The following is a 23949-nucleotide window of genomic DNA, read 5'->3' on the forward strand; positions in this document are numbered from 1 at the left end:
ATTGTCATGATCTTGTTACTATGAACAAGCTAGGATCACAATAAAGACAGTACAGCTTATTTTACTATTATGTAAGACACTTGATAACGTTTATACCAGGAAACTGCGATGCTCATTTGTGTTAGTGGAGTATATCGTGTTATTGGATAGAGGGATGTTTTAGACGTGTTTACCATTATATAACTATACCCATGCTAAGTGTGTGTTGTTTGGTTCCTTTACGTCTATACTCCAGGCTGATATTCAATCAGTTACATTTTATTGTATTTGATTTTAAAAGAAAGATCATACGGCTTCCTTTTGTTATATGTTTCAAACGACGAACTCGCTGTCCAAAGAGAATTAGTTTGATTAATAAAAAATTGATATCAGTATTGTTCTTGTTTATTTTCGTTTATTTTGTTTTGGTTTTATTTTGACGCTGATGTCGCCTTTGAATTTGGGGAAAAGTCACTGTCGAAATTAGGTAAACAATTTCCTTGCATCAGGTAAAGCTCAAATAGCATGTTGTATTGGTATACTGGCAATGTTGTATCACACATGATATATATGTCTGCAACCTAGATTGTATGGTTCAGCGAAATACATTTCACGGTTCAGCGACCTAGGTCATCTCTGACTTAAATTTCGTTAACGATATCTCCATTAGAAGGCTTATAAAGCTGGTCTGCTGTCACTTCTGAAAGTAGCTACTAGGAGATTACTGTAACCTAATTTGCATGCTTCAGTGACGCAGACAGTTCCCGGACTAATCTTAATTTGTTGAGAAGGTATCGGAAACTAAGTGGTCTCCAGGTATTCTGATTACCTCAGATATTGACGAGCACGCACTCGGTAATCAAAGCTGACAAGGTGTTTTGTAATGAGATCAAAATTGCATCACAAGACTTTCACAAACTGTAGAGAATTAATAGATGTAAACGATACAATATAGGTGATGGTAACCTAATTTCTATGACTCGGATAATTCTTCTGTGAACTTTTTTATCTGTGCTATTTTAATTTGAAAACAATTGATATTGACAAATAAAACATGAAATTCGATTGATTCAAGTTCCTTTTTCTAATAATTCTCTTTTCATTTAACGGTCTGTTTGTATTGTTCTTTTTTTGCGAACATACCTACAAATTTCCAAACATGTATGGTCAAAAACGCAGATGTAATAAAACAGCCATACCAATACTTGTGATTTATTGTGTGAAAATGATCATTGTAATCGATGTCCACATCAATACCTTATTAACGACAAAATGTAAAACATGTGGCCGAGTGGTTAAGGTGTACCGACACTTTATCACTAGCCCTCCACCACTGGGTTGCGAGTTCAAAACCTACGTAGGGCAGTTGCTAGGTACTGACCCTAGGTCGGTGGATTTTCTCCGGGTACTCCGGCTTTCCTCCACCTCCAAAACCTGGCACGTCCTTAAATGACCCTGGCTGTTAATAGGACGTTAAACAAAAACAAACCAAACCAAACCAAACGTGTTTATAACGAATTCCACTGAATCATAGAAACTAATTCTATGTCAAATTCCCGATTTTGATTTATTTCGTAATATGCAGAAATTCGCATCAAAGATGTTCGTCTTAAGGAATTTTTACTGTACTGCTTATTAATTGCTTGCTAACATTTAATCTTAATTTATCCAGAAATATTAAAATTCCAAACTTATCAAAATCTATACGGGTCCAAATGTAAACATCATAATACTGTGTAACGTGAAATATTCGTTGTGTACAATTTTTCGTGATTCCTATGGAACCACGAATTTAAAAACAACGAATAATGTTATATGTATTATTGAGTTATTGTTGCGTGGGGTTACCTCGAAAGGTTATACGGTACCTACGAAATAATTTCAAAGTATACGAAAACATTTCATGTTACACAACATCAAAAATATTCGTTATAATTAATCAAGGATGCAACTTAAAGTAGATACGAGAGCATATATATGACAGCCAGTTGAAATGTCGTGTCTGATGTTATATTCTCTGTTAACTTAATCATACCATATAAATGTAAATATAATGTAAATAGAATGTAAAACCACTGAGGTATAGACGGAACAAGAGCAATCAGGCACAGGTAAATCCGGCTACACATTCAGAAGTGCACATGCAATTGAATATTTATCAAATGATATTCCGTCCCATCGCAAAATTGCGACAAGTTCGTATACATTTGCATTAAGTGAAGATACATCTCATCATTAGCATTAGTGATGCTCTGTGTGTCTGCAATGCGTTTTATCAGACAAAAGAATCATTTATAAAATGAAATATTAATTTGTAATGCGTGTTATCAGGTATCGTACTATAAAGTAAAACCTTCAAACATTAAACAGAAACATTATTTGTCAAATGAACTGATTTGTTTATAATATTTACTCGTATCTTCACACATATTTCGAATGAAACGAAATCTTTTATAATTAACTTCTTTGATATTGGAACTAATCTATGCTTTGATTTTGTGACATAGATAATCTAAATGGTCTATTTCATCCTTGCTATGTAAAGACCATCTCTGGAATCAGAGATTCAGTAGAAGGAAGTGTGTTGTAACTCATTGCAAGGAAAGAAGAGAATATTTGCGCCAAAATCATAGATATTTTTTTCGTTGTAGTTGAATCATCCAGGTGATGAACGCAGGTCCTCTGGACCTTTTATGAGGACGGATAATGTCTCGCCCATAGCTCGTCAGAAAAGATCGCCAATTATATCTCGTCATTCTTAAATTCTATAAACTATTTCGTAATGTATCTGACACATCATATTTACCTTCATACTTTTGTTAATGTAAAAATATGTGTGGCTTTTAACGTGACATGTAGGTAAGGAAATATATTACGCCGTAGGCGCGACGGAGAATCCAATGACGTCAAAGTCAATGGGTTTTATCCAGAAGTTCCGGTTATACATTCTGCTGTCGCTTTACGTCATACTATTACACAGTAAAATCTACGATGTCTGTAATATTCATGAAGCTTTATCGGTGACGTTTTACCATGGCATACACTTTTATTGTACAGCTCTCTCGAAATAATTAATTGCGACATAACAATCGCAACGTTTGTAATATTACAGTGACATCTTAATTCAAAGGTCAAATTAATATGACGTAAAGGTGGTCAGCTGATAAGCAGCACATGAGCATTTGATTAATAGACCGGCTTTACTAATAACAATATGAACATTTTCCTCTTTGCTTGACAATACTAGATTACATTTGTCTACATAGAGCAGTAAAACAAAAGAAGGAAAAGAAAATAGACAAAAGAAAAAAAAAGAAGAAAAACAGAGAAATGTTTCTGCAATCATAAGATTTGCAATGCCAAGTCATCTGTTTGAAACCGTTCAGAACAAAGTCACATCTAGCTGTAAAATACTCTATTGAGAGTTCATCAGCATTATTTAATCATTATTGTCAAATTGAACAGTCGTTGTTATAGTAATTTTCTTTTCTGAAAATATAGCACTGTATCAGTTTAACCTTTTAGACGTAATGTAGTTATTCATTTGTTATTTCCCGACAAATTCTGAAATTCTTTCGATGATATCGGGTCGTATTTTGTCACAATGCAATAAAACATTTTCATTGCCAATGTAACGAAGACGAATTGATGTACATCTGCATTAGGACGGAGTAACTAAGAAGAAAACAGCAATCCGTGTTAATTGTCTATAAGAAAGCCTTTGATATTCCTATAACTTATCCTTGGAGTGGCAAAAAAAAAAAAAAAATTATAAGGGAGGAGCAAACTAAAATGCATGCTTATACAAAGGCTAATTTTACAAATATCCTTCATTAGGCTAAAAGTCCCAAGCTTTTACGGTAACAAACTTTCCACTCTGAAACATTATGGACGTTTTATGTAAAACATGTTTATAACGAATTCCACAGAATCATAGAAACTAGTGCTATGTCAAATTCCGGATTTTGATTTATTTCGTAATATGCAGAAATTCGCATCAAAGCTGTTCCTCTTAAGGAATTTTTACTGTACTGCTTATTAATTGCTTGCTAACATTCAATCTTAATTCATCCAGAAATATTAAAATTCCAAATTTATCAAAATCTATACGGGTCCAAATGTAAACATCATAATACTGTGTAACGTGAAATATTCGTTATGTATCAATTTTCGTGATTCCTATGGAACCACGAATTTAAAAACAACGAATAATGTTATATGTATTATTGAGTTATTGTTGCGTGAGGTTACCACGAAAGGTTAAACGGTACCTACGAAATAATTTCAAAGTATACGAGAATATTTCATCTTACACAACATCAAAAATATTCGTTATAATTAATCAAGGATGCAACTTAAAGTAGATACGGGAGCATATATATGACAGCCAGTTGATATATCGTGTCTGATGTTATATTCTCTGTTAACTTTATCTTACCATATAAATGTAAATAGAATGTAAATAGAATGTAAAACCACTGAGGTATAGACAGAACAAGAGCAATCAGGCCCAGGTAAATCCGGCTACACATTCATATGTGCACATGCAATTGACTATTTATCAAATGATATTCCGCCCATCGCAAAAGTGCGACAAGTTCGTATACATTTGCATTAAGTGAAGATACATCCCATCATTAGCATTAGTGATGCTGTGTGTGTCTGCAATGCGTTTTATCAGACAAAAGAATCATTTATAAAATGAAATATTAATTTGTAATGCGTGTTATCAGGTATCGTACTATAAAGTAGAACATTCAAACATTAAAAAGAAACATTATTTGTCAAATGAACTTATTTGATTATAATATTTCCTCGTATCTTCACACATATTTCGAACGAAACGAAATCTTTCATAATTAACTTCTTTGATATTGGAACTAATCTATGCTTTGATTCTGTGACATAGATAATCTAAATGGTCTATTTCACCCTTGCTATGTAAAGACCATCTCTGGAACCAGATATTCAGTAGAAGGAAGTGTGTTATAACTCATTGCAAGGAAAGAAGAGAATATTTGCGCCAAAATCATAAGATATTTTTTTCGTTGTAGTTGAGTCATCCAGGTGATGAACGCAGGTCCTCTGGACCTTTTATGAGGACGGATAATGTCTCGCCCATAGCTCGTCAGAAAAGATCGCCAATTATATCTCGTCATTCGTAAATTCTATAAACTATTTCGTAATGTATCTGACACATCATATTTACCTTCATCTTTTTGTTAATGTAAAAATATGTGTGGCTTTTAACGTGACATGTAGGTAAGGAAATATATTACGCCGTAGGCGCGACGGAGAATCCAATGACGTCAGAGTCAATGGGTTTTATCCAGAAGTTCCGGTTATACATTCTGCTGTCGCTTTACGTCATACTATTACACAGTAAAATCTACGATGTCTGTAATATTCGTGAAGCTTTATCGATGACGTTTTACCATGGCATACACTTTTATTGTACAGCTCTCTCGAAATAGTTAATTGCGACATAACAATCTCAACGTTTGTAATATTACAGTGACATCTTAATTCAAAGGTCAAATTAATATGACGTAAAGGTGGTCAGCTGATAAGCAGCACATGAGCATTTGATTAATAGACCGGCTTTACTAATAACAATATGAACATTTTCTTCTTTGTTTGACAATACTAGATTGCATTTGTCTACACAGAGTAGTAAAAAAAGAAAGAAAAGAAAATAGACGAAAGAAAAAAAAAAGAAAAAAAAAATGTTTCTGCAATCATAAGATTTGCGATGTCAAGTCATCTGTTTGAAACCGTTCAGAACAAAGTCACAACTAGTTGTAAAATACTCTATTGAGAGTTCATCAGCATTATTTAATCATTATTGTCAAATTGAATAGTTGTTGTTATAGTAATTTTCTTTTCTGAAAATATAGCACTGCATCAGTTTAACCTTTTAGACGTAATGTAGTTATTCATTTGTTATTTCCTGATTGATGATATCGGGTCGTATTTTGTCACAATGCAATAAAAACATTTTCATTGCCAATGTAACGAAGACGAATTGATGTACATCTGCATTAGGACGGAGTAACGATGAAGATCCTGTTCACAGTAGGGCTAAAACTATAGTGACCTTTGGCTCTTTAAGGATGCATCTTACTAAGGGCAAAATAATTATACAAATTTACATCCTCCTTCCCGATTAGTCGCTCACGTAGAAAAAAACAATCCGTGTTAATTGTCTATAAGAAAGCCTGTGATATTCCTATAACTTATCCTTGGAGTGGCAAAAAAAAAATATATATAAGGGAAGAGCAATACAAATATTCTTCCCGCGTTGGGGCATCAAACTAGATAATGTTTGCTATTGCTCTCTAAGCGTACATCAAACTAAAATGCATGCTTATACAAAGACAAATTTTCCAAATATCCTTCATTAGGCTAAAAGTCCCAAGCTTGTACGGTAACAAACTTTCCACTCTGAAACATTATGGACGTTTTATGAAGTGTTCGATATTGCAGACAAAAGCTAATCTGAATAGCATACAGGTGGTAATTCACACGGTCACAGCCAGGACAAGTGTGCGGTAGATAAGTTTGTTGCTAGGCATGCACTCGGAAGATGTGTACACTCACTTAAACCTTATACTAATAACAAGTATACATGTTATAATGACCTTGAGTAAAATATCGTCATTACAAATTATCTCAGGGTAGAAGATCAGAAAACGAAATCGACACAACCAAAAAATCTCTGTCATGGCCAAGAATCTTTTAAATGAATCTAGGTCGTGTTTGCTAAACGTTTTTGTAAAAATCTGGATATCCTCTTAGTCTTTTTATAACCTGTATACTGAAGCACCATATGTGTAGTTAACACTAAATACAACAAACATTTGTTATATAGTCAACCAAACAATGACGGTGTCAAGTTAACCTTATAATTGGCATATTGATAGTAGATAAAAATATAGATAGATACAGACATTATATTTACATTGATACACACATGTGTGTATGCATATAGTACTCTACTCAAATAAGTTTATAATTGAAACACGTACAATGCACTTTATATATTTAGACAAAAAAAACAAAAAAAAAACATTCGATATGAAAATCTAACGAGGTCATAAAAGTCATCAAGAAATATCATGTTGGTGTTGAATTATGCGGACTTTGATGCTGTAAAGTTTGTTTTGATCAGGTTATTGTTAGAAAACTGTATTGTATTGTATTGTATTGTATTATGTTAAATCATATTATCCCATTATGATAGTATTTATAATCTGGAATTTAAAAAAGGACAGAAAAGAGACATCTCCCTTAGAACTAGATCTAGAGCTAACATTAAAACTAGAACATTTTAGTGCCCTCGAAGACAGCAACAACCCGGGTTAATTGTCTTTAATAAAGCATGCTGTATACTTAGCTATAAGGGAGATACCTCTTTTTACACATATATTAGCTCTTACATAACTGGTCTAGCAAGTCCATTGATATCAGCGATCGTTGAAAGATAACACAAACATTGTTGTTGAGAAAATAATTTAATCTCTCTGTTTTTTTTATTATATGTGTCTGTATATATATTAAAACTGCACAATAAAATGCCATAACCTGGACAGGAAGTCATATCACCTCCAGGTAATTATCATGTTAACAACAGGCTAACCAGCATCTACCTGTCAACACGTGTATTGACCTCAGCGTAAGTAAAGAGTCTTAATTAAGTACTAATTATTTGCCTAACCTTCAACTTTTAAATGCATGAGACTGATCAGCCTGACGTCACTGTCACATGTAGGTTGGATTTCCAGTGTCGTATCTGGTGTGCTATGTGAGGTGGTTTTGTATCAGGAGTATAGTTCAAATAAGATATTGCCGTCTGTAGGAACTTCAAACGCAGACAAAGAAACCTTAGATAACGCAATTCACGAAATCACAATGAACGTACAAACTGAATATATATATAAATATTTAAATGTACAGTATACATTGTATATAGATTAAAAAAATAGAGATGAACTGCAATAAAATGTGCCCGTTATTTAAACAGAGGTTTTACAATTACAACGGTATTACAAGGGCATATCTATTACACTTATTGTACCGAAATGTTGTAAAACTGCTAATTTTGAAGTAATGTCCAGAGTTTTGAAATGATAAAATATTTACAAAGACTTTACAGCTACTTACATTTCTATAGATATATATACAGAGCATGGAACTTACTAAAAGCGCAATGAAATATTATATCACTCATGTGATCATAGATTGCCAAGCAAGAAGTGAAGTTACATATAGCTAGAGGAAGCAATAAGGCCAGATAAAACTGAATTGAATATTTTAAATTATAAGACGTCTACGACGCAATATACCTACAGACAAAGAACAGTGAGATATCAGGCTAGTAACCGGATACATAGAGAAATAATAAAAAAATATTCATATGCATTATTTTGCACACAACGCAAATTATTTATCGTTTTCTTTACAAAACAAATGTCATTTAGTATTTGTTTCAAACGAAAGCAATGATTTGCATATAATTGTACATATAATTATACATAGAAATATACATAGAAATATACATAGGAATATACATTTTATAACCAAGTACCAGGAAATATAGGTAAACTGGACCTTCTTGCTAATTGTTTCATTCCTACCGACGTGACAAGTCATCAAGTCATTAGACAAAAACACTTAATAATTTGTGTCAAGTAAGCAATTATGTACAATACAACGATAACTAGTTCAAAATAATCAGTCATGATTATTTACTTCTGGTAATCATATAAAACTATAAACTATTTATCTTGCAACAATTGACACACAATTGATATCCACTCATACAAGTCATATTTGTGAGCTCAGATTGAAGGTTTTACTGTGAGAGGAAACACGATGACGTACAGAATATCCACGTGGTCGATTAGGTGACACACGCGTTTATTTAAGTCGATCAGAGAATCGAACCTTGGTCTCGTAGTTGAGAGCGTTTTCTGTGCCATCCAGCCGCCAATAATGAATACATATATTATCAGTGGCTAGGTTAATTATTCGATCTGATGTTCTTTAAAAAGAACGTTGAGCTTGAATGTCATAGTCAGGTGGCTTAGTGGATAGCACACTCGCCATCTACCAATACAGCATGGGCTCCATCACCGAATTGGAGGTGAAAAGGCAAATCTGTTTGACCACGTCGAGTTTCATCGAGTATTCTTTCCTTCCTCATGATAAGCAATTCTAACATCTTAATAATAAAGTTAGTCATGCCATCATATTTCCAAACAAGAACACATTTTACTCCATACCTCAAAGAATATTAGAAAGGACCTAATATCTAAAAGACCCTTTTAACACTTTATCCTTTACGAAAGACAAATATGCTGTATGATGTTTCATTATTTTGTACCATCTTTTAAGGAATATCTTTAATCTGATATGAGTGCTTGTGTGTAAAAACGCATAAGATACATTTATGTTATTATATGTTATCAAATAATGAAGCTTCACCTGAATTTGTTTCTTGTTTTTTTTTGTATTTCAAGAAAACATTTAAAAACCTACAGTTAATCACATCCTACTGTCACATTAAACATTTAACATAGGTAGCTGAGATCAGAGTGTACTATTAAAAGGAAGGGATATAGGGGGACAGATGCATGTAGTGGTGGAATTCACAGTTGTATTCAAAAGAGTTAATGTAGAATTCTTGAAAAAATCCGGCTCCGTGTGGAAATGAAAAATACTTTCTCCCCACGATTCCGTCGCTCCAATAAGAACTAAAACCGCTATGATGTTCATTAGGAAACCAGCCGTCACCTGAAAAAAATGGGGCGGCTTGATTGACTATCCAGAACAAAATATATGACAGACTGTCTGATAAAGGTCGGTTGATAAATTCACAATTATTTAAATCTAATTTAAAACAGACACACCATATTTAATACTATTATAAGAAATTTGTAAATGAGCATCAGTATAAATTAAAATTTCCGTAAAATGAACACATATAGATGATCTCAATTTAGATAATTAATGACATATACTTACTTACACATTATGTTATGATAATTACATTTAAATATTTCTTAAAATAACAACGTTATGCATTATATTAAATTTAATTTCGTACTGTGGAAATTAATCAACTTATAACTTATATAAGTTAGACTGATTAAACATGTGTTCATGATGCCCATTTAAATAGTAGTTTCTTAGACACAAGCTTCTTAGTATTTTCAATATTCTGATTTGTTTATCCGGACACACACAACTGTTTTGAATAAAATGTCTTGTCATGCTTACTCGACATATCCGCAAATAAAGCGTTTGATTGCATTAAGTACATAAACTCGTCTGACAGGTGGCGGAAGTAATATTTCAAACTCACCATATCGATGACCTTGACATAACCGTAGGAAAAAACGACGGCGTTAGGGGGTGTGGCCACTGGCAGCATGAAGGCGAACGATGTGGCGATGGCGGTTGGGAACATGTAGTATAACGGATTCACTCCCAATTTTATTGCCTGAAACAAACAATAAGTAATGCATACTTGCAAGTTGAAACGTATTTCATACTCCTCATTATTGAAATGTTTTATCGTAGAAAAATAGGCAGATAATGACAAACGTACAACCGTTGTTTACGAAGTATACACAGTGCGATATGTGCAAAAAATATTTTTGAAACTTTCAAATCTTCAACATTAAACAGGTCTATTTCAGAAGTTTTTGGCTGACTATTGTGGGATAGAAAACTGTAAATATGGAGTTTCTGGCGATATACAGACTGATAAAATCACGAGGTAACTTTATGATCTACATCGTAATCTCATTAAAATGTTCTATTTATCACAATATGAAGTATAACTTGCCCGATGTTTATTGGCATTCCCCGTGAGACCGTTGCTATCACCGTGTTTCTCGTTTTGACCACGTGACATTATCGATTTTTATTTAGAATTACGGGCTCGTTATTTTAGTCGGCATTTGGCGGATGTCTGTGGTAAGGCAATGTTTAAATATTGCCCTCGTTTTGAGTAAGAATTATTATTTTGTTTACATGTCGATGTTATCTGTTTGCTTTTAGTTTCAGTCTAGAACCAGAACGATAGTTGATCCTTTCTTCAATTTAAACGAGATATTAGAATATATCAGTAAAGGGGTATGTTGTGGGGGTATATAAGAGAATGCACCCTAGTTGCTTGCAAATATAAACATGAAATGAAGGAATGCTATGAACTGATAACGACTGTAATGTTCACTTAATCATTCAAAACTTTTGTTATATTTTACCAGTTCGGCCATAATGGGCATCATCAATGTACAGATGGCTGTGTTACTGGTCACTTCTGTAGCGGCCGCTACGATGTAACATAGGATGAGATTCATTACCCAAGGTTCAAAGCTACTAAACACGGTCAGTTTGTCTCCAAGCCAGGATGACAACCCGGATACCTTCAAAAAACCAAAATTTGATATCGGTCAATATATATGATACCAGTAATGGATTACAACTACCAAGGCATAGATCAGGTAATATTATGCAAATTGAGGTTTATCGAATGCATAAATAATTAAATCATAACTTCAACGTCCAAGACCAGTAACCACAACTAAAGGGTAAGACAAACACTCCAGTACTTCACTCTAAGTAAGCAAGGAGTGATGATTTATTTTATAGGAGCCTAATATTTACATACTTGATATTCAAATATTAACGTAACATATATTCACCTGACTTCCATTTGCAAGTGCAAATCCGCCACCAATCAGTAGAATGACACCCCATGGTATAGATTTCTCCACCACTTTCCATGACATTAAGGGTTTAACGGCCATTTTAGAAGCTGAAATTCATGAAAAGACTAGTAAATTTCTCATAAAAATGTTGCTGCGATTAGATAAAAACACATACAAAACAAATAAATAAATAACCACCCCCCCCCCCCCCCCCCTCACCCCCCGCAAAAAAAAAAAAAAAAAAGAAACAAAACAGCAAAAAACAAGACTAACAATGGAAAGACTTAATCATATAGAATACAGTGTCCCTCAGAGAAACAAGGAAACTGCTGACTGGGTTACACATGCATACATTGCGATATATGGTAAATGATGATGTGCGTGTTTGTATTTACTGTTAGAAGACGTTAATACCTGGTGAGGTTACAATATTGTAGATAATGTAGGGTTTAACGTAAGTTCCTTTTGACCTCGTGTCTCGTGACTAAAGCTAATGTGTTAGTGTATCATTAAAGCGAATAATGTTATACGGAAGTTACTGACCTTTGCTATCATAAATGGATTCATCTGTTTTTCCAAACCTGAAAATGTTTGGTATCTCGGACGGAAACAAGAAGAGACTTGCTGATATCAAAACGGATGGAGTCGAATCTGTAACGGTTCTGAAACAAAAATTATAATGTATCATTACATCCATCCAATAGGATTATTGCTGCGGGGAAACTCGTATATGTTTATATTTACAATGACAAAAATTCAGCATCCTAATATAAGTGTCTGTTCGTGTTTAAGGATAGTGTATTTGCACTGAATAGTATATTTCAGATTTGCTAATACATGTATTCTGTTAAAAAAACACAACATAATTTAAAGATTATAGGCGTTTTAAGCCTTTGTGTGTCGGCCCGATTTCCTGTTGTATATAATTTCTATTAATTTTTGTACCATTCGGTTTTTCTTATCTTTTTATTTGACATCTGATGATGTGCATTTTGTTACAACTATCTCCTAGCCAATTGACCACTATGTCATTTGAATCATTTTGTTATGCAGATAGGAGACTACTTCAAAACTAACAATCTGTATACGAGGTTACATAACTTGTCGTAACATTATACAGGTTGGTTTATTTTGTTTAACGTCCTATTAACAGCGAAGGACATTTAAGGACGGCCTCCCGTGCGTGCGACATACATGCGTGGGGTATCGTTTGACTACAAGTTAGAAGGGGTTTATACATTGTAAAAAGTCCACTGTAAAATTTTGATATTGACGAAATGTTTGTTTTGTATATATGTAATACGTACCATGCTCTAAGGCGAACGTTAATGTGCACCACTTCAACATGCATTATAGAGAGGGATGGTTTACAGCTTGGTAATGGACATTTTGTTACAACACAGATGTCAAATACGCAGTTGTTATTCATAAATCGAGGAGGATTTCCGCTATTTAAATGCGCATTTTTAAAAACGAGCCAGTCGGTATATTCGTATGTTCTCGGTAAAAAGTATTAGGAAGCAACATTTATGCATGGCAAGTTTTGATTTAGAGTAACAATCTGTACGAATCATTTCATTTGTCTATTTGTAACATTTGATATCTCTAGCAGTTTTTGCGTCACTTTAGGACACGACACTAGCAGCGATTGAAAGTAAAAATAGCCATGTACATTTAAGTAAGTACATTTGTAGTGCCAATATCAGAAACTATTAAAAAGAAATTCTCTTCACTCCTTTTTTTTGTATTATTATTTGAAATTGTGTTCCATTGTCACCACCATAATATTCATTTTGAAAATGTACCTAAACAGATATTTGATCTAGATTTGTATGGTGGGTGTTGTCGACGTCGCTCCAAAACACCTGGGCTCATATTCATGAAACTGTACTCCTGCTCAAATACACATTTTGTGCTTGGGCTTGGACTAAAGAGGGCCAAGAGAATTTAGGGTAAATCTGATAGCTTAATTTACATTTTTTCCCAATGATTTGAAGGAATTATGTGAAATATTGATTGAAGTGTTAAGACTTTTTCTTTCAAACTTACATCTTATGATTTAAGTACATTAAAAAGAAGTTGGGTTGAACACAAATCTCATGCTTGAGCATGAAAATAGTCTCATATATACGGCCCTTTGAACCTTTTCTGTGGTCTCTGAGCAAACCGATGTGTTTTTTTCTTATATGTTGCCCTTGCTTTATCGACATTGATTAAGAATTATGTTTTCGTTATTATCTCGCTGTTTGGTACATACTTCTCCGGGAACAAATCTCCCCATCCACCGACTCCACCCAGATCACGTGAAATCCACAAAATGACAAGTAATAAGAAATGACCCATCACAGCGCCTTGAGCAAATCTGAAAAACAAGAGCCCAAACGAGCAGTTATTATCATTCACGAGTAGCATCATCGTTATATGGACTGTCATATTATATTAAAAATGCGAATTATTCAGATTTTATTATCGAAATAATTAATATATGAAAAAAAACCCACATATTATCTGAACATATTACTACCATTACAGGATTTTACATATACTTTGGGTACATGTTTTTTGCAATCTTTTTAACAAACAAAAGTCTTTGATACGTACGTAATGGGACCTAAAGCAGTATACTCCCTTCTCAACACCTCTGTAACTCGTCTAGATGTGTCTTCGTCCTGTTTGTGACAGCAACTAAAACACGATCTACAAAAGTAAAGGAATAATATCAGATGTAGCAATGCAAGTAGTCTTTTTAATACGCCAAGGAAAGATAAGAAAAGCATGTACAACACCAAATTTCATGCATCTTTTACAATATTTAGGGAGAAGTAAATTATGCAAAACACGACATGAGAATGCTTGAGTAATTTAAAATATCCTGATAAATAGGAATATCCGCCAATGTATAAGTGTTTCCAGCTACAATAGGTCTTAGATGTACGGTTGGCTTTGATCCTAGTGACGTGACGTCATTATTTCTTGTCCTTGTGACGTGACCTCATTATTCCTTGTGACGACACCTTTTTACTAAGAGTTTATCAACAATTACGAATGGAAATGGATACAACTATAGGAAAAAAACCTATATACAGGGTTGCACTGTAAAGTTAAACATTGTTGTACGAATCAAATGTGGTTAGTGAGTTCAGGAACAGACAGCTGGTAAGATGAACATAAGCATACGAAATCCCCCAAAATACCTGTATGTTGCGAGGGATTTAGATTTATATTGAAAATATAATACAGAAAGGATAATAATATATACCTAATTTTTATTATTCTTTATACGTATATTTGCATCAGCTAAAATTGGCAAAGAAGACTTCTCATGGGAACACAATCTTATCACTATATGGAAAGTTTATGACATGCTGTTCTCGTAAGAATCATCGAGTTGCTTGGCTATCCCAGAGTGGCCTATTTGCTTAGGTATGTGGACATCGTCGTGCTTATATTGTCATTATATGACGATTTTGTTTTTAAACTGATTTTGATTTTGATTTATGATGAGAAAATACGTGTAAACACACAAGACACCCAACGGGTAAATAGTTTAACTGGTGTTAAAAGAAAAGTTTAAGTGGTCACAAGATTATTGTTTGTTGTCCTCATATATGCGTAATAACTGTAAAAGATAAACAAATGAGACCAGAGTGAAGAGCCATACGGAACAAACCTGAACTATATTTCATTTAAAAAAATGGAATTTATTACACCTTTCTATGTTTTATTGACAATGAACATATCATTTGAACTCTTTTCGCCACTGAAAGGTAGTCGAATTGTAAACACTTACAACTATACTGTTTTAATATTGAAAATAAATATGAATTGAAAACCGTACACTATATATATATATATATACAATGTACATGTATATTCAAATATTCGTTGGTCAAACAAAATTATAAAGATTTTCCTTGTATGGATTTACAGTAATAATGCACTGAAACATCACAATAGTTTAATGTTAAGCCAATATGCACATTATCTGCGGCAGATCATTGCGAAACGTGGGTGAAATTGGCGCCGAATAACGTCATATTATTGTCTTGCTATCAGAAATGTTTGCATGAGCGTGCAATTGTTATTGAACACTGATAAATGACGTCATATTATAGTCGTGTCACATTAGGTTAACTGGAACTCGAAATGACAAATGTAAATAATTATAAAATTTATTTGAAATATGTCAATTAATACCGCCCATTAATACCTCACTATGTTTCCATATACTCAGAGACTACTTACTTACAACGCAGAAAGTAAATCTGTAGCCACACCCATAGAATAACAAGGCAAATGGCAGACAGTGGGAGTCCGAATTGCATCCAGGAAGCAAAGGTGACAGGAGACTCGGCACCATACTTCTGAAATACACTAATTGGAGGAAATACATTCATTTATGCTAATGAACTTGAATTGGATGTAAATTCATCTGATGACAGGTAAATGTGAAGATGAGCATTGATGTGACTACTGCTGTATGTTTCATTAAATAGCTTAATATAAATAAAAATTGGTTCTCGTTTAATCTTAACAAAACATTATGAAGCATAAGGCTTGATATTCATGCAGTATCCACCCAAATACAATTTTCGATTTAAAAGAAACTTTGAAGAGTATCAAAACTTTAATATGGAATGCTAAATTCTGTACTTAAGTGAAGCATATCAAAATGAAAGACATACATGTCACTCTGTCCCTTCATGACGAGATTAGGTCCGGTCCCTGTCAGGCTACCGATGCCCCCAACATTGGCAGAGTAGGCGATAGCCAACGACAACGCTTTACTCATTCTCAGATGTTCAGATTCGGACTTGTCTTCCTGATCAGGAACATCCTCACTTTTTGGACTAAAATTAAATGAGTTTTGAAAATTGTATTTCAATCTGAAGATTTGAATATAAGGTGTATCATTATTATAGTTAAACATTATAATAGTTATAATTATAACTATGCAAAAAATGTACAGAAGTCACACGATTTATAAGCAGTTTTAAAATCTAGATGAGAAAGCGCAATTAACAAATTGCTGTGATAGGAAGGGAGAACAGAGATCAAACAGATCTGTATTGTACATAATGAATACCATTATATCTTTCGAAATACGACTAAACAAAACATAAACCTTCATAAGGACGAATTCTTGTTTACAGATTGTCAACCAATGTAAACTGGTAAGTATATTTTTCAAAATATCATCATACTGTCATTTTATAAAAACAACGATGTATATGATTAAAAATGGTAGTTCTGCAACGTGTAATAAGTTTTGTTATTTCAAAATTGTATCTGCTTTTCAACTTGATGATAGAAGCGCGTAAACTAAATGTAATCAAGCCAGAGACAAATACCATTGTCTAGAAACATCAATCCACATTACTCATACTCACTTACGTGGACTTAAGTAACATACCTATTCTGGTCTGGTTTATCAATAGCCTCTTCATTTTTTTCCGTAACAGCTATACTTTCCAATTCTAGGGCCGTGTTATCGATACCTTTAGTGAAGGAATCATGTGTAATTAAGTTTAAGTTTGTTTCAATGTTAAATAAAACGCAGACAAATGACATTGACCTAAGTGTGTTAAGTTACTCTAGAGCTATTTAGTTCGGTATAATTCATAGCAAGAAAATAGCATTACATATATTGCTACAGCATCATATAACTGTAATTGCTTATATTGTCACTAAAATAGACGTAACATTTCCTTTGTGACAGATAAGCAGCGAGTGATTTAGCCTATTACTATACTAAGAATAATAATAAACATATTATCAATTTAAAACATAGTCGTACTAGCCTAGTGTACAAGGTTACAGTTCTTCGGAGAATCCGTAAGAGGATGTCTTACATAAAACCTTACGTTTCAAGGAAGTAAGTAAAGAGTAGTCCGAATCAGGTTTCCTTGGTCGGTATTGATTTATTAGTTTCATTTGTTGTAGTGGTGGGAACGAATGTCCGCGGTAAATAATGAGCTACTATTTTGTTTTGATGTGTTGGAATGAGTCAATATTTGTTACGAGACAGGAACATGTCAATATTCTGTTATGAGGCAGGAATGAGTCTTTGCTTGGTTGTGATTCATGAATGAGTCAATGTTTGGCTTTGAGGTAGGAGCGAGTCTATTCTTGGTTGTGATTCAGGAATGAGTCAAAGTTTGGTTTTGAGACAGGATCGAGTTAATATTTGGTTTTGAGGTAGGAATGAGTCAATGTTTGGTTTTGAGTTGCTCATTTCATCCATCCGTATTGTTTTTATATAATTGTACGCCCTTTTCACAAAATCAGTTAGTTTGAGAGGAGTATTCAAGGAAAGCCACTGCTGGGCGATGTTATTGTGCCATCACTAAGAAATGCCAGACCTGGACACTCAACCCAGTCATATCATATCTATTACCAATTTTAAATACTTTGGTTTACCTCTGAAAGACAGAACAGAACCCACAACTCTCGACACAGTTGTCTTGTTACTTCACAATATTCCAGTTAAGTTTGTGGTTGTCTATTTGCTATGCTATCCAAAATGGCAGTTGAGATGTCAATGCTTCATATTGACATTCAGTATTACCTGTCATGAGTGCACTCAATTTTTAAACAACATTTATTGCCCAATTTTTACATTGGACGGCTGCCAATGTTAGGGCCTGGGCTCAGCCTTCAGATATAAATCATATCCCCACACCGGTGTGATCGCAATCACCGAAATCTAAGCCTGTACATCAACTAAACATGCAGGTAAACATGGTTTAAATCATTCAATCAAACACATATCCTTGTTTTAAATGTACATATATCATTATAAAAATAATGCATTAACGCATTCAAATATTCACCAAAGATATTAGTATTCAAACATATATAACATTTTCATATTCATTCCAACACACACGATATATAATTATATTCACTGAAGCATATTTCACATCACATATATTTATATTCACTGAAACATATTTCACATTTATTCATATTCAATGAAACTGCCACAATATGTATTTATATTCAGTCAAACATCCACCACATATATTCATATTCACTCAAACATCCACAAAATATATTCATATTCACTCAACTATCCACAACATATATTTATATTTTAAGAAATTGAAAACTTACTTCATTCATGTATTCGTACGACATGACGTGTACATTACATAAACACATTAGCATCTGCTTGATGTGCAAATGAAGCCCGAGGCAACAACAGACATCTTATGGCTACCAATTTTCAATGAGATCACCTCAGCTACTATTTTGGATAACATACCACTACACTTTCATAGAATATTTTGTAAGGTAAGAAGAAAATTCTATTTTCTAGAAAGTAATTATGCCTTCCCAGATGATGACAGATGACGATCATTTTCAGAAATTTTAGTGACTTTTTCTTCACCTCCGGGATAATAAAGTTTCCGTATTTGTTATAGGCACTTTCAATCCTTCACATAATCGATCTCTGCATGACGCATATGGATCCCTGGTAAGCGATAGCAGACGACTCTTTGAAATATAACGCCAGAATATGCATGACACGATACATTGTAAAAAGTTATGGTTGTAATTGATATTTTTCAACTTTATATTACCATTAATTTCTGATTGGTCTGTCGTTTCTTTCATTGTCTTGGCGTCTTTGAGCTGGACCAGGACTGCGTTTGCTATTGGAATCATCATGGCAGTGGTAGCCGTGTTACTTATCCACATGGACAGAAACCACGTAGGAAGCATCATACCCAAGCATCAACCTTTTATAAAAAAAAAAAAGCATTTTGATATAACCTGAGCTGAACGCATACTTAACAAAGTACAGATTTGGTGATGTGTAGCTTGGTCGAATAACGGAAACGCGTATATTTAATCTAATAGATTACTATTTCTATAAAAGTGTCCAGACAAAACAATAATGCAGTATCAATACTACTGTAAATGTTTAGTAAGTGTTTGTGTAACCGATATTCACATAATGCTTTCAGTTTAGAGTAACATGGAACTCACCGATTTGTTACATAAACGTTTGACATTTATCTTTTGAATGGAATAGATACGTTATGTAGTACAAAACACAAACAATAATGAAGACAAAAATTGAAATTGCAAGTGTATGAAGCTATCGTATATTGTATCGTACCAATGAGGCTCTGATCCGACTATGACAAGGATCCTTAGTGCTATCCGTTTGTGGATGTTCCAATGTTCAATGGCAGCTGCTATCACAAGCCCACCAAAGAATAGCATGGTTGTGTCCTTGAGAACAGGGAAGCAAGACGGAGAAATGAATTTATCAACTGATATATCAATTAATAATTATATTGTGGGGTTGGGCTGAAATACGTATATATCTACGATAACAAAGAAAATATATTGTGGACATTACATCCTATTTAAGAAATATTTATTGTTGAACTACAATTTGAATTGATTACTAACGAACTAACTAACTAACTAATTAACTAACTAACTAACTAACTAAGTTAATAAACTAACTAATTGACTGACTTAATACTCTAAACTGAATCTTACATTGACATATTTTGCTGAAACATCTTTTGCAGACATCATCCCGACCATAGGGAATAAAATGATAGGCAGCAATGCTGTTACAGCTATTGGCAATGCTTCCGACACCCAATACACTGCCATGATGATGACGACATACGCACATTCTGACTCCTGTGAAAAAAAGAAACCTATTATGTTTACAAACATTTACTACACTCGTATTCTTTATTCGAAAAACTAGGATAGAATTTGGAGATTATGTACATATCCCTTTCATCTTTCGACAGCTAAGAGTTGCATTTATTTGTCCTCGACTCACTACAGAGTTGGCAGTTTTTTTTATAGCAAATCTAGATTATTTTGAATAATAAGCGTAGTAGAATTCACTTATGCCACATCATATATCGAACAATTTGTCTCAGAGGTGTGGACTCCAAATATGACACAACCCGTTTTGTATAAACTTCTATATAAAAATCCTTGTATATATAAGCCACTTACTGCAGGCTTGCATCTACACAAGAGTAACATTTCAATATTTTTCGACGACGCATATGCTGACTTTGGTAATGCTGTCTTTTAGAATAATTGTTGTACGTGTAATTGATAGTATTTTATATAGCAGTGCAATTGCATATATTTTAATCTGCAGCGTCATCAGCGGTCTCAAAATTATTTCTTGCATTCAACTATATTCTATTAAAATATTCTTCCAGTGAGCGGATTGTCAACCATTTGAACTCTATCCGAATGCTGTCGTTACGTCACCAATGATCAAAACGTTTGAATCCCGATTGGATAAGCATTGGGGAAAAACTGAATGTTTTTATAATCATGAAATAGACAATGATAACCTGATCCATGTTTCGGGGAAAAACTCATTGAAACTTCGATCTGGATATATGGGCTAATATTGCCTGCGTCCAGTAATAATATTATTATTGTTATTATTTAAACTGGCAACAAAAACCTTTCAATAAGTGATGGTAGTTATATTAAATTATCATTAGATCTTACATGCTGCTGCTAAACAAGTAATTTAAATTTGATCCGTATTCTGCCTTAAAATATTAAGGTTCGTTACACAGCATATCCTGTAGCTATCATTGAAATGTTCTCTGCTAGTGGACTTCGTATCCCCTGGCTTTGCCATTATCCTGAAGGCCATGTTTGATGCTTATAAATAGTGGCACTGGTTCAAAATATCAACGCGTGTTTTCTATTTTGGATAATGATAAAATACATAAACAAATACGGAACTGATATAATTACAGGATCAATGACCCCCCCCCCCCCCCCCTCCCTCCCCCTATTTCCCCATTCTATTTTTGGATATTAGTCTAGGCCATATTAGATTTCCCGTATTTCTTTCTAGATTTCCACATTTGGCCTTTAGGATCGCTGACAAGTCCTATACATTTGTATTTCGGTTTCTATCATAAATCCGATGTGTTAAGGTGCTATGCATCTGTATGCCCTGTGTACTTTACAATTAACGATGACGTTTAACGTTTACATTTATTTCCTTATTGGCCGCACTGTGTTTGATATTAACCAAGTAATGTGACATGAGTTATGCTATTTCACAAAAGTGGTGAAGTGCATGGTACACAAGATGATAAAAGCACATTTCCCTTCGGGACTCCTTGTCACCAAGTTATAAAACTCCGGAATACATATACATGAATATAGATATGAGATAGCGCACTTAAACTGAATATTAAATATTGTCTTATGTTTGAACATTTAACTAGAGAATACTCAATATAATCATGCTAATCATGGAGGTTAAAGAAAGTTCAGATTTCGACATGACCAATATTACTCGCCCTATTTCATTAAAGCATTATCACGTTATGAACAGTAGTCAAAATACAGAAATGTCTGGGTATCGAAAAGTACGTAAGATATCTACCTGTTAAGAAAAGAAGGAAACAGTATGTAAGAGTACGAAGCTTTTAGCTCCTTAATTTTTATCATTATGTTTTGAAAAGCATTTTTGCTTTATTCAAAATGGTTAAATATGTATAGTAAATACATCGACATAAATATTCTTTACATATGTTTGAAGTCTCTCCAATGCTGCCAACATAATAATATAAAGAATTATATTTTCCTTCAACTGACACTCACACAAAAAACTATGAGCACATGCATGCTACATGATAGTGTGGATGCACTATCGGTAAGGTAACATGTAGGTCAATGCCTTCGATAGGTGCATGGTGATAATATTAAAACGACATTATGCTGGTCTTAAGGTCAAGGTTAAAACCGAAGAGATTGTTGTAGACACGAAAAATAGTTACGCTGACAGGTAACACGATGTGTAGGTGCTCACAGGTACAGACTAGGTCCGTAATGTGACGAGGAAGCTACGTCGAAGTCCCATATATATATACTACGTGTACGTCTGTATTGTACACGTGTTAACACGCTTACTCTCATCAATCATATAAAACACATACTCATTAGGGTCTCAGTGACGGAGTTTATGGTTTGTTTGTTCAATGTGTATTTGTTGACGTATATATTTAATGATAATGTATGCAAAGGAGAACAGGATTCTAAACAAATAACGGAGTTTCCATGTTAACATAATTCCACTGATATCACACTAGAAAATAGTATGTTAGAAAATAGGAGCACAGGGGAAATGAATTTGACACAAATAACTTCCTTTTGATCTTAAAGTAATAACCAATTACAGAAAATTCATATCAAAAGATACAATGTTAACACGTCAAGATAACATACATAAACATCTTAAAAGAAAAAAAAGTTTAAAAAAAACCTATTTCTTTAAAGATAAAAATGCTATATTTATGTTTATAATTGATTAATTTATTTATTGAAAACAATATATGAAAATTATATACATACCTTCGTTTGTATACTGATTGGAATAGGCAACAACACAATAGGCGTAAGAATCACAAGCAGAACCTTTCTTATCGCCAGGATGTCATGTAAGAAATCGCTGAATGTATATCCCATATTGTAGCGAAATGGATATAAAATATAATTTTAAGATTTTTCTGATTTTGTTTTATATCAATGCATTCCAGCAGTCACTATCGAATACAGCCCATCTGGTATCTGGTACAAATAGAAGTGTTCCATAGGTTATCTTCATATCCGTGTAAGGTAAGGTGTGGGCAAACAGACAGTACGGTAAACAATGTACTGATAGAGTGTGTGACAGGTTGATATATATTTCGACATTAGCATGAGTATTACGCTTTGCACTGAAGAGTGTCACCTTCATGATTTGCATAACGTGTCTTATATAATAAAAATGTGTATTATAAAATGTATTTTCATAGAATTTTTGAAATAGTCATCCTTGTCTCAATGGTATTGATTAATTAGCATATTATATACTATGGAAATTCTAATAGTATTTAGATAATAGTATTACGTGGATGTGCTCTTGACAGAAAGATGATTGTACTATATAACATAGTATCGCTGTTAATAATAAGTGGGTTCTTTTACTTCGTGGTCTGAATTTTTATTGGATTCACGAATGCTAAAAACAAAAATGTACCTCTAGAAATTTTCATTAGTGACTTCATTTTTTCAGGGCGTCATAATGTAAACTAATTTTCAACTCTTAATGAACAATGCTATTATGATCATCACGCAGCGCTTTCAAATGGATAAGTCTTAAATGTATTCTTTTATGAACGCAGACCATTGGCATTCAAATTGCGTGAAACGTGTTAAGGTCCTGGTGAAAACATGCTAA

The 23949-nt window shown here is 33.6% G+C and overlaps 1 protein-coding gene across 1 annotated transcript; it reads right to left on the reverse strand.

Annotated features, from left to right (window-relative positions):
* Positions 1–7474: 7474 nt before the first annotated feature.
* On the reverse strand, positions 7475–23365 carry LOC117332622 (solute carrier family 13 member 2-like). Its single transcript, XM_033891598.1, is given in 15 exon segments — positions 7475–9774; positions 10346–10483; positions 11253–11414; positions 11694–11806; positions 12243–12361; positions 13957–14061; positions 14301–14396; positions 15945–16073; positions 16385–16549; positions 17113–17197; positions 19286–19427; positions 19429–19444; positions 19828–19943; positions 20220–20369; positions 23082–23365. Coding segments are annotated over 15 exon segments (1854 nt in total). The 5' UTR covers positions 23196–23365; the 3' UTR covers positions 7475–9570.
* Positions 23366–23949: the final 584 nt, after the last annotated feature.

Source organism: Pecten maximus, chromosome 8 (assembly GCF_902652985.1).
Source record: "Pecten maximus chromosome 8, xPecMax1.1, whole genome shotgun sequence".
Taxonomy (NCBI): Eukaryota; Metazoa; Mollusca; class Bivalvia; order Pectinida; family Pectinidae; genus Pecten; species Pecten maximus.